Here is a 14,597-nt window from a genome sequence, read left to right as displayed (position 1 = left end):
GTGATATATTCGCTCGGTTTGATATATTTGTATCGGCGCTATAGCGCATGTGCCGAGACGCTACTGCGCATGCACAGTAGGTTAGTGAACCTTTCCCAAGTTATTAGCAAAACATAGCTTTGGTTATAGTGGACAAAACTGTTCCTATAAAGTTATACGCCAGTTTTATCAATTTTCATTCAACTCGTTTCACCGGACCTATAAGTATGCTGCTAAAGTCATATTTATATTTTTTTAATTGGCAACTGTACTCGGCGTATTTATATTACGCGTTGGGTATTTTCTATTGTACTGGTAAAAATACAAAGCGACCTACGAACCATCTGAACTAATGGCAAGCAGAAGCCGTGCCCGAAGTTCATTTCGCACAATGAAATGACGTCAGCAATGGAGATGGCGTTCGCGACAGAGGCGAGCGCGTTTTACATCGACCATCAACGCGGTTTATGTGGTTTGTTGAAGTAAAATACAGAATATAGTAGTAATAGTAGGCGTATTAATTTGACAAGTAAATATCGCTAATGTCATGGGAGACTGAGTTAAAAAAAACACATCCGATTTTGAATACTACTGTAGGCCTATAGTAAATGTTGTTCATCATACTTATGCAGGCAGTGTCAGTTATGTATATTAAGCCAATTTTAAATTGTAGTAGCAGCTTTTTACTGTTAGTATTTTTTTTATTTCTTGAATAGTGCTTAATATTGATAGCCTATATAAGTTTTTTCATTCAATCCTACCTTATATATTATATTTTGCAAACCCACACAATTTCTCTTTCGTTTCTACATCTTAGAGATAAAGTAGTGACAACGGGATCTTGGTTGAAATTCATACTAATTCCCACGTGAATGTCGCTAATTTGAATAAAAATTGCTCCTCACAAAGCCAAAAGAATGGCAATTCCAAGTCGTGCCCGTGTTTATCACGACGTCAATACCCACCGACCCAGAGAATATTGGGATTATGAATCACATGTCGTTGACTGGGGGTGAATATTTACTTCGATTTGATTATATTTTGATATCCCATTATGATTGACTTGTGTAATGAATGTAACTTTATTCTTATGTGGTCGGGAAACGACAGTGGTTATAACACAGGTGTTCATACACCTCATGCCAGCATACAGTTACCATGTTACTTTGTGGGTGGTTATTTTTCGGAAATTTTTAATTGTTTTATTTGTGGCTGATAATTTGGACAACTTATTAATGACCGCTGGGTTGGAGAAATTGTTGTTAAGTGATGTGCCTAAGGGCAAATTTACCAACAATGATAATCATTGGTGGTAATTTACTCAAAAAATGCTTTTTCTTCGTTGTTTTACTTAATTGTATTTTTTACAAGGGAGTATGGGGAGAAGTAGGTACACAATTTTCAGTACGTGGTGGTGATAAATTCTGTTTTTTTAATTTGTGGGTAGCTCTTTGTTTCAGATTAGATTTGAAATCCTAATCCCTAGCGTTACTAATGTTGGAAGACTTGGAACGGTGTTCTTACTAGTATTTTATTTATTCATAACTGTATTTTTGGTATTTTAGTAATTTTTTTTAACCATTAATTTAAAATTCATACATTTCTTTCAGAAACCAGGATGACTACCAACTTGTTCGAAAACTGGGAAGGGGTAAATACAGTGAAGTATTTGAAGCATTTAACGTTACAGACAACAAAAAAGTTGTTATAAAAATTTTAAAGGTAATAATTAATTAGTTTTAAATTCATACTTTGTCAGTTTTGCTTTAGTTACCTACAATTCCTCTGTTTTGTTTTTAAACATAAGTTGAATCATTTGAAAAAAAATGTATGGGAACCTGTTAAAGTTTTTGTTACTAGTAACCATGTCGTTCATGTGATTCTACAGACAAGGTTTTTTAGGTTAAAGTCATTGCTTTGCATGTTTTGAAAAAATAACGCTACATTACTATTTTGTTTTATAGTTAAAATATTTTAGAACCTAATATTCTGTATTGGTACATTGGGATCCGAACTGTATTTTATATAGGCCTACTACAAGGTTAACAATTTTGTATAATATTGCTTTTGTGTACAATAGGCTTAAATTTGATAGAATCTTTGATTAGCTTTAACAGATCTAACGGCTGTTTTAAACAATTTGTAAAATTCATTTTGAGAAACTGTGTAAATGTTTTTTTTGTTGTCAATTTTAGCCTGTAAAGACGAAGAAAATCAAACGTGAAATTAAAATCTTGCAAAACTTACGAGGAGGTGGCCCCAACATTATCACACTCCTTGACATTGTGAAAGATCCAGTGGTGAGTGGTGTTTGGAAATAAAATTGTGCGCCATGTTTCGTAACCTGCATAGCTGTTATAGAACGTTTTTGTCGTGCTTAATCATCCAATTATAGGTCATGGGCCAATTTACTCTGGTGAATTCTTTTATAAGAAACAGCTGTCTGTTGGTAAATGAAGCATCTTGTAGACTTAAATGTTCTGATCACGATTTAATGTAGTAAAGAGTGTTTCTGCATTTTTTGTGATGCTTGTTTCATCAGGCAAACATAAGATTTATTAACTAAAATATTTTTTATAGTCAATCAGTATGGTATAATGATTTAGGGTGATTTTTAGCCAGTGTATGCAAGTTAGGAATATACATGTAAATGAAAGAGGTATGTGTGGTACACTGCTACTTGCCTTGCTAATTTTCAATATAAATCATCAATTTTAAAATTGTTTGTCCCCTGCAAAATTCAAAGCTGATCATTTATTAACAAGTCATTGAATATAACTTATACATTCAGGGATCCAAATTAAATTCTAAATTTACTTTCACACAAATAAGCGAGTGTAAAATGTGTATCAACAGTTAACTTATTTAGATTCAAAGTATTTTATATCTAGGCAGGTGAAGTTAGAACTTAATGTAATGATTGAACATGGCAAAGGGTGGCTTGCTTTTGATATGTAACTTTTCTAGTGTTTTATAAATCTAGAAAACATCCTAATCTTTGTTATCTGATGTGAGGCGAATAGCGCCACACATATCAAATTGGGAATGTTGCTCCCAATGTACCTACTACCAGAGTCTGAGTTTCTAAGCATGAGTAATAAGCTTACAGATGCAGGCTTGTGTCAAGGTACAGATGCCTGTCATCACCATAATCTGATAACACAATGAGGTTTAAAAGAAAGCCCCTGCCTTTTGCCTACAGGCATACACAAGATTTAATGTTTGTATTGTATCTGTAAATTATATGTTTATTGTTTGATGCAGCTATTTAAAAGTTAAAAGGCTAGACTTTAAAAATAAAATATAATATAAAGGTTCATTTTCAAGTATTTAATTAAATAAAAAATGGTGTGGTGTTGTTGTTGTGGCTAGTGTTAAATCACTAAAAGCAATATATACAACCAAAACAATATGCCAGGTTTTGTAAGACATTTTAATATCTGTACTTCACAGAAAAAAATACTCTAATATATTTTATCTATATATGATATGCCTAATTTAACAACTTTATTACACATTTAGTTGTACTGTTAAATATCTTTTTAAACACTTAATGAGCATGTTGCCTGGCATTAAAATCTCTCAATTTGTTATCGTTGCCAAGTTTCAATCTTGGATTGTTCCCTTGTTCACAGTAGAATTATGTGTATTACACAAGTATTTACGATGTGTGACGGTATAACAAGCTGCGAAAACCATGCATGTGCTCACACATCGGTTGTAGTTTCTTGTTCCTGAAAAGTATATTGTGCAGTTTGAGAACTTGGATTTTTCTTTAGATTAAATTGTCAAACATTTTCATTGTGGTTTATTATACACATAGCTAAGAATTTTTGTTTTTTTTCCGAATTGCTCAACAACGAGCTATGTGTATTCAGTATAATTTCTCAATTATAATAAATAAACAACAATGTTTGTCAAAAGGCATATCAGTAATTTCATATGTCACACGGGTATTGTGTATAGTATGGCTGGTGTCTACACGTCAATAATTTATAACTTGTACATGGCAAAAATTGTTCATGTGAGTTAGTGGTTATTATCGTTAATGTGTTTTGTTTTCATTGCAGTCCAGAACTCCAGCGTTGGTGTTCGAACATGTCAATAATATTGACTTCAAGGTAATGTGGTGAACTACTTCCTTACTTGCCATATACCACCTAAATTTTATACTAAATTATTTTTTCTTCCAGCAATTGTACCAGACATTAACAGACTATGACATCCGATACTATATGTTCGAAATACTAAAGGTAAAGCTTCATTACTTTGAATTTGAAGCGCACCCCTAGTTTTCATGGTCCTTGTTTACATTCTATCCAATATTTAAATTTCGTTGACAAAGCTTTATAGCCCAATCTACACTTCTGTTTATATGTGTATCACAGCATTAATGTAAGAATAACGTGAAAGTTACCATACAAATACTTAATGGTGAAAATTTCCATGCTTCATTGGACTTAATACTTAAATTGGATTACAAAGCAGAAAAACTAGCTTACAAAGCAGAAAAACTAGCTAACTTCAAACACAGATAATTATGTCTGTGTAATTTGCTGGTTTATATACATGCCTGGTATTTAATGAAATTATACCCGACTTCCTAGGCCTGACTTTATAATCAGCACCTTTGAATTGCTTGTTATATCTGTACTGTAGTTCAAATGAATAAACAGCATAATATTTGTTTTTCCAGGCACTTGACTTCTGCCACAGTATGGGTATAATGCACAGAGATGTAAAACCACACAATGTTATGATCGACCATGAGAATAGAAAGGTAATATTTTGTTGTCAATTTTTATGGTTTAAGCTTTAGTGTAAGTATAAATGTTTGGTTCGGTGCCGTGGCTCAGTGGTTTGGGAGCCTGCATCGTAACCAAAATGTCCCCGGTTTGATGCTTGACGGCATTACTAACACTAATTGGCGTATGTGTTCTTGGGCAAGACACTTAACGGACATTGCTCCAACCCAGCGGTCACTATGGGTTGTCCAAATTATAAGCCATAGGCCATATCAAAGCAAAACTCATACACAAAGTTGAGAAGTGTGGTAACTCATAGGCACACAAGGATAAAAAATGGTGCTAAAAATATGGTTAGCTTAAAAGACCTAAATGGTATTACGCGGTGTTGGGGGAATGGGCCAAATCTGGCCTAAATCCCAGTACCAAGGACCTCAAGAAATATGTTTGTGACATTTAGCATTTATACTGTTAGTGTATACATAATAAAAATAATGTTGATATAATAATAATTGATTGTGACTCAGTAATAGATATTAAGATTTATAGCCTGTTGTTATGAATACACTTATGCGGAATCATGGAAAATAGTAGAAGACTGGGTATCTCATAATTGTAGTTATTGAGAAATAATGCATGCACGTAACATTGTGTGGAAAATTAGCTTCAACATTATGACAAGCAGTTTATGTTATTCCTAATTCCATATTGAAAAGCTAGGTTAGACATGGTCTTTGCATTACATTAACAACTTTATGTTTTACAGCTTCGTTTAATAGACTGGGGATTAGCTGAGTTCTACCACCCTGGTCAAGAATATAATGTTCGAGTGGCATCTAGATACTTTAAAGGACCTGAACTTCTTGTGGACTACCAAGTAACTTGGATAACTATTGTTGGAAACATATGACATCCAATTAAACATAATATAATAACATAATGTGGCAAACACTGATAAGTCATGTTTATACAAAAATGTCATAAATTTTGTTCCCACATTTAAAATGAGTTATAGTAGTTACACAACTGGAAAAACCATTAGGTACTTTACGTAAAGCACTGAAAACTTGCTAGGATATTCACAGAAAGAGTCGCTAATTTTAAGAAATCGTGATCTTTTAATATTAAATTGTTTAATTCTCATAGCCTCGGGTTACTCAAACTAATGCTATGTTCTGATTTTATCAGTTTTACGATTACTCACTTGACATGTGGAGTCTGGGCTGCATGCTTGCTTCAATGATATTTAGAAAGGAACCTTTCTTTCATGGCCATGACAATTATGACCAGGTAAATGCACAATTCAAAGTTATATACATGTTGTTTATATGTACATCACATAATGAAAAATCTTTCGATACCCAGGATGTTACATACAGCTGTTTTCTTGTATTTTGTACTGTTAAGTTTTAATTCGCTTTGTAAAATAATTAAATTTACTTATACAACAATAGCTATTAAAAGTTTATTTGATATTCTAGCTGGTTCGCATAGCCAAGGTTCTTGGAACTGAAGACTTGTATGAATATCTTGACAAATACAACATTGAGTTAGATCCAAGATTCAATGATATACTTGGAAGGTAGTTTTTGCATATTGTTGATTTTTATCATATTTATTCTAATGAACTATTTGGTCTAATGAACTATTTGGAAAAGGTTAGTTGTCTGTTCCTTTGCTAGTTGTGCAATGGTATCCAGTAATCATCCTTTTGCCCTTCAGACACTCCCGGAAGAGATGGGAGAGATTTGTTCACAGCGACAATCAGCATCTTGTAAGTCCAGAGGCGATTGACTTCCTCGATAAATTGATCAAGTATGATCACCAAGCACGACTCACTGCTCGTGAATCCATGGAACACCCCTACTTTTGTAAGTTTACAAACATTTATATATTGTTTTCATTAAATTTTCGCATACCATTTTTTATTTCATGCACACTTCTCTCCTACCATTTATAAAAAACACGTAAGAATGTAGGGCAGAAACTGGAGCCTTTCATTTCATTTACTGTTAATTTGTTTGGTTTTAGTAAACCAAAAACATAATAAATTACTTAAAATTAACCTTGCATGGTGTGAAACATTTCTAACAATCTTGCATTGAACATGTATAATGTATGTTAAGAAGAGACAATACAATATCTAACTATTATTTTCTGCTTCAGACCCAGTTGTTAAGGATCAAGGAGGTCTTTCATCAAATGCAACTTTGCCTTCTTCTTCTACCCAACTCGGCCAAGTTCAAATGGGATCAGGTAGTTAGAAAATACACCCTGTCTTACCATAAACAAACCTGCACATGTGTTTAACCAACATTTGTTAGTATAAGTCTCAACACTTATATAATTAGTTGAACCTTTGATATGATTTTGTCCCAACTCCCAATACTACCCATGTTGAAAACAAGATTGTGTTTGTCGAGTTTGCAGTGGATTTTGGTTTGGGTTCGATCTGTGTGCGATGAGCATCATGTTAAATATTAATGCAATGATCAATAAAAACTTCTTGTCAAACGCAAAACCGTAACACGAGTCACGTTTTGTTGGTTCGTTTCTCTCTACCAGTTTTGAGTACAAGCCACTCTGTTTACCTGTTGTCAAGACAGCTATAGCTGTTGTATTTTGGAAAACACAGGTGGTCCAGCCAACTTAACTATACATGGAGCAAATGTATAATAGACTGAATCAAACGGTTGCTAAGTGGTCATATGTATTCCTGTCGGATACAACTGTGTGCGGTGTCTAAGTACAGTATGCGGTATAAATCTAATTGCCGCAAGACTACCACTGTTAATGTTGTAATATTTTTATGCAGGCATGCGACTATAACATCACACTCACATCACTTGTACATAGGTAGGCCGAGGTTATGCAGCGTGGTTTTTAATCACAGAATGTTAACTCGTATTGACTTGCTGTCGCTGCTAAAAATGAAAAAATAGCACAAACTAATTGCATGTAATGCTGAGCTGACTAATTGGTGATTCTGCTTGGGAATTGTCTGTACCTGGAGCATGCTTTTGTTGCAGCGCTGATTTAGAAGCTAAAAATAACCTGCATCCCATTGCTTTACTTCTGCTTGATGTATTTTTGTGCCTGGAACTTTTGTTGGTAATTTTGGCTGTGTAGTGAACATTAAATTAGTTGTTTTTTGTTTTTAAAACAACAAAAGCGAAGAGATTTGCTTTTGTTTCACTTACCTGCTTCTTGATTCTGGGATAAATTACATTTATCATGCATACCAAATTTCCTTTTAAAACATTTGTATAACCAGTGCAGCATGCAGGTGAAACTGGGCTTTCTACAAATCTTAAGCACATCGATTATGTGAAAATTGGCACCTCATTTCTGTTATAGACAGTTTATTTTTCTGCTGTTAAATATTGGATTTTTTTAAATGTTTATTTTAAAAGATATTTGAACTTGTTTGGCTGGTCAATATATAAAATCATTATTTTTGTATTCAATCAACACAAACCACATGGTATTGTATCTTGACATACCATGGTTGAAAATTATAACACAACTGACGACTGTTACATTCATACTGTACATATTAAATAAGAGTTTTATATAGTTAAAAAATACTAAATTCCTTTTCAACTTTTATTTTAAGGAATGTGCCTTGGTGGAATAACTAGCACAACTGGAGTCCTAAAGGATTCCCCAGGCGGTTCCATCCGACAATCCAACACAGCTCAATCAATGAATTAAGCCTTGGAAGCATTTCAACATATAACCGTCTATAAAAATTGGTGTTGCTTATTGTCAAGATGGCATGTTTGCCGTGCTTTTTCTGGCATTTAGTTGCCTTCAGTGTGCAGAAAAAACATTTCCATTGAATTTCGATCGACGAAATAAATTTCATGACCATTTAAGCTTTTGTATGTTGTGTCTTATGTTTTGAATGTATACTGCTTTGCCATTTTCATCACAAATGTAAAAAATATGATTTTTGGGGATCTATTACAGTCACATCTTCAGCCCATTCTCTTGATGTTTCTCCCAAACACCTCCTTAATGTTTTCTTTGTATGTTTTAACTCATGCCAACTCAATAATTGTGTATTTTTGGAGTATTCTTTATGGCTAGCATAAATGTTCCACACATTAAAATCAGACAAAACAACCCAGTGTATGAAACTATGAAGTAGTACAAATGCAGTGACATGTATTGCCAACTTAAATTGACCATTTTTACTTTGATTGGTAAAGTAAAACGAAACATATTGCAGTATGGGTAATCTCAGTAAGCCCTTGCAACATGATGATCATTCATCAAACAGGTTTCTTTGTTTGTTGTGAGCGCACCATCTTTTCATATTTTTCTTTTAAGCTTTTGTGGTTACTTAACTCGATGAAAGCTTTATTCTTATTAATTTGAGAGTAAGCATTTGTGCATCTCCTCCATATTTCGATGTTACGTTCATGTGCTGTTGATGAATCTGGAACTTTTTCCAAACTTCTGTCGTTTTCACAAATTCGTGACATTTCCTCTTCTAAGACAGTATGACGTTTGACTCTGGAACAATAAATTTGGGGTAGTTTACATTCAAAAGGTAAAATCAACCGGCCATTTTCTGTTGTCAGTATTGACCTCAGATAAACTTACAATTCCTTGTGTTGTTTGTGAAGCAACGATTCCATCTGAACGTTAACAGACATAAGTCTATTTCCACTGTACTATACGTTACATAAGCTGCAAAGAACTTTATTCCATTAAGTGCTCATTTATCTACAGCGCTCACAGCTTCGCTTGGCTCTTGTTTCCAGAGCTAACAAACCGCCGCCTTTTTAAAGCAGCTTCGTACCGTACTTACAAAACCGCAGTGCATTGGAGCGTGCGATATGTATATAGTTACATGTATCCATAGACGCCATCTGCGCAAAAAGGTTATTTAGTTGTTTAACTTTTTTATTTCAAGACAGGGTGTTTCAGTTTATTACACCCAATGATGTAGTTCTGTAAATTACTGCAACCACAATTGTAATTTCTGTAGAATTTTTGCAACTTTTTTTTGGAAAATTATATTTTTGAAACACATAAATATAATACTTCACATAAGTATTATAAGTTTACTATACAATAACTTATTTAAGTCGGAAAAGTTGTTGAAATGCTCCAATATACTACTTCTATGCCGCGCTGTTATTGTTTACGCTCTGTCACGCTCCACTTCACATCTTGCGGTTCCTTAGCAACTTATGACGTAGCGTATCTCATTTCAATCGCCCAATCCTCGTGCGCCGTCCATGGCAACCATTATTAAAATGAGCATAGATCCTAAGAAACGATATTCTTTATATTTAGTATTAAATAATATTTTTTATATTATATTTACGTTTAATTATACGTATTAATGGATTTAGAATAAAAAGATACAACTTTATTTATGCGGAAAGGCGGTAGATTACAAGTTACTTTCTCGCGGATGAATATCTGGTCGTTAGGCAGCATAGTTACTGTCAATTTCAGCCGCAAGCTGGCTTGACAACGATTCTTTTTCATGGAAACGTAAACCGTTACTACCGTGACGTCCCCGGCAATGTGTTAGTTCAGTCCGTTAAGAGAGCATCTTTCTTGGTCCTTGCTTATTGCTACCGCAGGTTTTGTTGTGTTCGCAGCGAAATTAATAACAGCAGCCCAACAGGAGCTTCTGCATTAATTAATAGAGCTCCATTTAGTTTTCACAAGCGTCAAGATGTTTAAAAACACATTTCAAAGCGGGTTTTTATCAATTTTATATAGCATCGGAAGTAAACCTTTACAGATATGGGATAAAAAGGTTAGTGACTGAAAAAGTAACAAACTTTGTTTTACACAAAAGATAATGTTACTGCTGTACTATAATAAATACTTTAAAGTAGAACATTATGCTATAAATTAAATATGAAACTATTTCTTTTAATTGTCTTCGATACATTATATTAAAACTGTTGGTATTTTAAAGTATCAATTGTACTAAGTTTCATTCTATTTAATAGAATCTATTGTATTTTGTATGATAAAATTTGGTATTCTCCGAATTACAGTTTTACGAGGTTGCCGTATTATGTGGATTGGATACAGCAAACACTTATGGTTTATGGCTTTATAAATAACTTCTCTATGTATTAACTCAATGGATATTAACTAGCGTAATAAAAGTGATTTATCGGTTTAACTGAGAAGTTAACTTTTATTTCAGGTTCGTAACGGCCACATCAAACGAATCACAGATAATGACATTCAGTCACTGGTTCTTGAAATTGAAGGCACGAATGTTAGCACAACCTTCATCACCTGCCCTGCTGACCCAAACAAAACCTTAGGAATCAAACTTCCTTTCTTAGTGATGATAATTAAGAACTTGAAGAAATATTTCACATTTGAGGTTCAGGTAAAATGAACTTGAGATTGTAAAAATATGCAGCCCATTGAATATATATGTTGATTTTCATTAGTTTACAATTTTATACTAAACATCTAGTATTTTTCTAAAATTAGACTGTTCAGAGCTTTTAGATTTGCTATAGTATGAAAATTATATATGTTATTTTTCCACAAGGTATTAGACGACAAGAATGTCCGAAGGCGATTTCGTGCATCAAACTACCAAAGCACGACTCGAGTGAAGCCATTTATTTGCACAATGCCCATGAGGCTCGACGATGGTTGGAACCAGATTCAGTTTAACCTTTCCGATTTCACCAGGAGAGCTTACGGCACAAACTACATTGAAACTCTACGAGTTCAGGTGTGAATATAAAACATTTAAATTTGTTTCTTGGCAGTTTGGCAACAGTCTATCTTAACTTAACTGAACCTGATAGTAATAAACTTAGTGCTTTTTCATATGTTTCTTTATCTGTATACTATTCTCCTCTTTATTTTTAAAATTACACCGAATTTATATACCCCAAAGTTTAAACAAGCTTAACAAAACTTCTTGTTGCACAGATTCATGCAAATTGTCGCATTCGAAGAGTTTACTTCTCAGATCGGTTGTACTCAGAAGATGAACTTCCAGCAGAGTTCAAACTTTATTTACCGGTCCAGAATAAAAAGGTAAGATGATCCAACAATATGCCTGGATTTTTATTGCTTTGGTTGTATTTAACTACTCACACTGTCATTTAAATAGAAAAGTCATGATTTTAAACTGTTTTTTTTTACTTGTTTTCAGACATAGACGAATCATCTCAACAGAACAGATCTTGCAACTTCTAATCTGCAAGTTAAAACACTTTTTTATTAGTTTCCATTTATACGTTGCAGGAGCATTCTGTTGTTTTGTGGCTTTTTAATAAAGGATTTAAAGCTTTTTTTTCAACAACAGTGTACTTTTATGTAAACTATTCAGCCCCATTTGCACTATTAAGTGCCATAAACACAACACAGCACCCTTAAAAGTTACTTATGCTTTTAATTCGGTGGTAATGTGTGTTAATGTGCTTGGGTGTGGGTGTTTTGTTACTGTTACCAACTTTTTGTTTTGCCCACAAGATGTCTCCATTTTCAGCACAGAGTGCAAACTGGTCGTTTGGATTTTTCTCTGTACGCAGCATACCGTCATGTAGCTGAAATGTGTACCACAATTTTTTATTGCGAAAAGCAACCTTGAGTTCCTTAACTGAGCGCGCATTCGCTCAATGGACACATAACTGCTGCTACATTCCTACACTGCGTCGGTAGTACGAGTTTAAACATTGGAAGTATCCACGTTTTTTAATTATTTTCCCACACCTAACCACCAACAACAGTATACATATTTATACATGTTCATTTCTTTCCATTCTCAGCGATATATTTTGTGCTGCGCGGCGTAATATATTGTTATATAATTAATTTTTGGCACAACGTTAAAACATCTACCTTTAGCGTTTCATTAAATTGTTCTATATAATATGGTTTTTGGCTGTTTCGTTGTTCGTTATTACACGATTATTACCAGTGGTGTTTGCTCTGCACGTGCGTCGCCAAGCTCTGTTCTCGCTAGGAAATGTGACAGCGGACCGATGACTGCGCAAATATGACCATTAAGTGTACATTGTATTCACATACAAAAGCGTTTGTAGTTATGTAAATTGAACGATAGACTTTCCAGACTTCCTAGTGTAAGTGCTAGACAGATTGGAGTAAACAATAGAAAAATACCGGCGTAATCTTGTACATTATTAAATCCCAAAGAAAGTTGTTGTCGCGCCAGCGGACAATTTGAATTGAATTGAATGTAACTTACTTTATCCTCGCGTGGCCGGAAAACGACAGTCGTTATCACACGGGTTTAACACCTCGTGCCAGCTTACGAGTTACCATGTATGTTGCTTGGTGGGTGATTATTTTTTTGGGATTTTTTTTATGTATGGCTGATAATTTAGACAACCCATTAGTGACCACAGGGTTGGAGCAATTGCCGTTAAGTGTCTTGCCCAAGGACACATATACGCCAACAATGGTAGCAGCGTCGAGCCTTGAACCCATTACCTCTGGGTTACAGGCAGGCGCGCTAACCACGATACCACGGCGCCGGGATAATGAAAACAACATATGGGATATTAACAGAGACAATAGCAACCTACAAAACAACACTGGAAGAAGATGGGATATTACGTTGAAATATATTTAAATTGACAGTATTCTGAATTTAACCAACTGTGCTAGTTTCTTTGCCTTGTAAACATTATATGCACAACTTCAGAACGATATTTTTCGTCGTTTTTTATCTCAAATTAAAGTAATATTGAACTCTGCCTATTTTCCTCATGTTTATGCGTCAGTTTTTTCACAAAACAAAAACTAGTTTTGTAAGACAAAGTCAAGCTGTACGAAATATTTAGGTTTATTTATGAAGCCATGAAAATAGTTTAATCTTTTTTTTTCTGTTTCCAATTTTTCACGGACTGCCGTTGTGCGTTTTTGCCCTCTCACCGTCTCTTCCTTACAGTGCCCTTATCACGTTAATATCGCCCTTTTCTCACCTTTTCTGCTTTTCGCTTGTAGTAACTGTTGCGTTTCATTCCCTGATGAAGTCTCGCAGTATGGAAGACGAAACGTTGGAAATACACTATACGTTTTTATACCAGATGAGCCACTGATATATTGTTAGCACCTTATAGCCTAATATATTTCGCATTCCTTACCTGTTCAAAATATATGTTTCTATTTTACATATTCTTTATTATTTTAAAACAGTAATCATTTATTCTTTAATCTCTGAATCGAAATCAAATCATAAAATGTATTTATGTTTTAGACTAAATTTTCAGATTTAAAACTGCACAAATAGCGTCCGTGTGCGTCGGAGCGTTGACGAGTGTCTTTTTCCTATCGTTATCTTCCGTATAAAATCTGCCTCTGTCGTTTTTCTTCGCTCTTTTAGTTTACCGCTTGCAATAAATCATTATGCAGCCGCCACAAAGATGAATAATATTAACTTCTAACATTACCTATAATACTGCGTGATTACGGTTTATCCAAATTCACAAAAACAAACGTTTACAAGCCAACACATGGTACTGGAGTTCTACAAAGCGTATTTACACACATTTTTTACCAAACCTTCAATCATTTTACGTTCTAAATTTTATGAGGGTTAATTAATACCAGAGTCTGTATATCAACATGATTAATGCTATGCTATTATTTTATACTGTGCTCACACATTATATCGTTGATCTCTTGTTAATTGCTAAATATTTTTACAAAATTCGGCTCGGATTTTATTTTTATTTTTTTTTGTTTAGTTAGTGATAAATTAATCAATCGGTGGATAGAATGTTATAAACACATTAATACTTGCTCCTTTTCTGTTTTCGTAAAGTGTTTAAAAACAAAGGTGACATGTGAAGTTCTATTGCGATTGAATGTTACAACTCTTACAGATATCTTGTG

The 14,597-nt window shown here is 34.0% G+C and overlaps 2 protein-coding genes and 1 long non-coding RNA gene across 8 annotated transcripts; 2 read left to right on the top strand and 1 right to left on the bottom strand.

Annotated features, from left to right (window-relative positions):
• Positions 1–444: 444 nt before the first annotated feature.
• On the top strand, positions 445–8,602 carry LOC149738431 (casein kinase II subunit alpha). Of its 5 annotated transcripts, XM_089873746.1 has the most exons (14): positions 452–991; positions 1,590–1,701; positions 2,175–2,279; positions 2,375–2,428; positions 4,050–4,100; positions 4,173–4,232; positions 4,676–4,759; positions 5,491–5,601; positions 5,913–6,014; positions 6,206–6,306; positions 6,447–6,595; positions 6,891–6,980; positions 7,540–7,580; positions 8,341–8,602. In XM_089873746.1, the coding sequence occupies exons 1-13, from the start codon at positions 897–899 to the stop codon at positions 7,551–7,553; spliced, it is 1,128 nt and encodes a 375-aa protein (XP_089729872.1). In that variant the 5' UTR covers positions 452–896; the 3' UTR covers positions 7,554–7,580; positions 8,341–8,602. The 5 variants fall into 5 exon arrangements, with proteins under 5 accessions (XP_089729871.1, XP_089729868.1, XP_089729872.1 ...); XM_089873742.1 differs by lacking the exon at positions 7,540–7,580 and having other exon boundaries at positions 451–991; XM_089873745.1 differs by lacking the exons at positions 4,173–4,232; positions 7,540–7,580 and having other exon boundaries at positions 445–991.
• LOC149738430 (uncharacterized) lies at positions 8,340–9,578 on the bottom strand. Its single transcript, XR_016384543.1, has 2 exons — positions 9,336–9,578; positions 8,340–9,245 (listed from the first exon to the last, which is right to left on the bottom strand). It is a non-coding gene; the product is annotated as an uncharacterized LOC149738430 (long non-coding RNA).
• A 410-nt stretch (positions 9,579–9,988) lies between these two features.
• LOC149738429 (cilia- and flagella-associated protein 20) lies at positions 9,989–12,659 on the top strand. Of its 2 annotated transcripts, XM_089873767.1 has the most exons (5): positions 9,989–10,509; positions 10,912–11,103; positions 11,272–11,460; positions 11,664–11,771; positions 11,890–12,659. In XM_089873767.1, the coding sequence occupies exons 1-5, from the start codon at positions 10,426–10,428 to the stop codon at positions 11,893–11,895; spliced, it is 579 nt and encodes a 192-aa protein (XP_089729893.1). In that variant the 5' UTR covers positions 9,989–10,425; the 3' UTR covers positions 11,896–12,659. The 2 variants fall into 2 exon arrangements, with proteins under 2 accessions (XP_089729893.1, XP_089729892.1); XM_089873766.1 differs by lacking the exon at positions 11,890–12,659 and having other exon boundaries at positions 11,664–11,780.
• The last annotated feature ends 1,938 nt before the right edge of the window (positions 12,660–14,597 follow it).

The sequence above is a fragment of the Ciona robusta genome, chromosome 3 (assembly GCF_009617815.1).
Source record: "Ciona robusta chromosome 3, ASM961781v2".
Lineage (NCBI taxonomy): Eukaryota > Metazoa > Chordata > Ascidiacea > Phlebobranchia > Cionidae > Ciona > Ciona robusta.
Note: the sequence above shows the minus strand (reverse complement) of the source record. Positions and strands in the feature narration are given on the sequence as shown.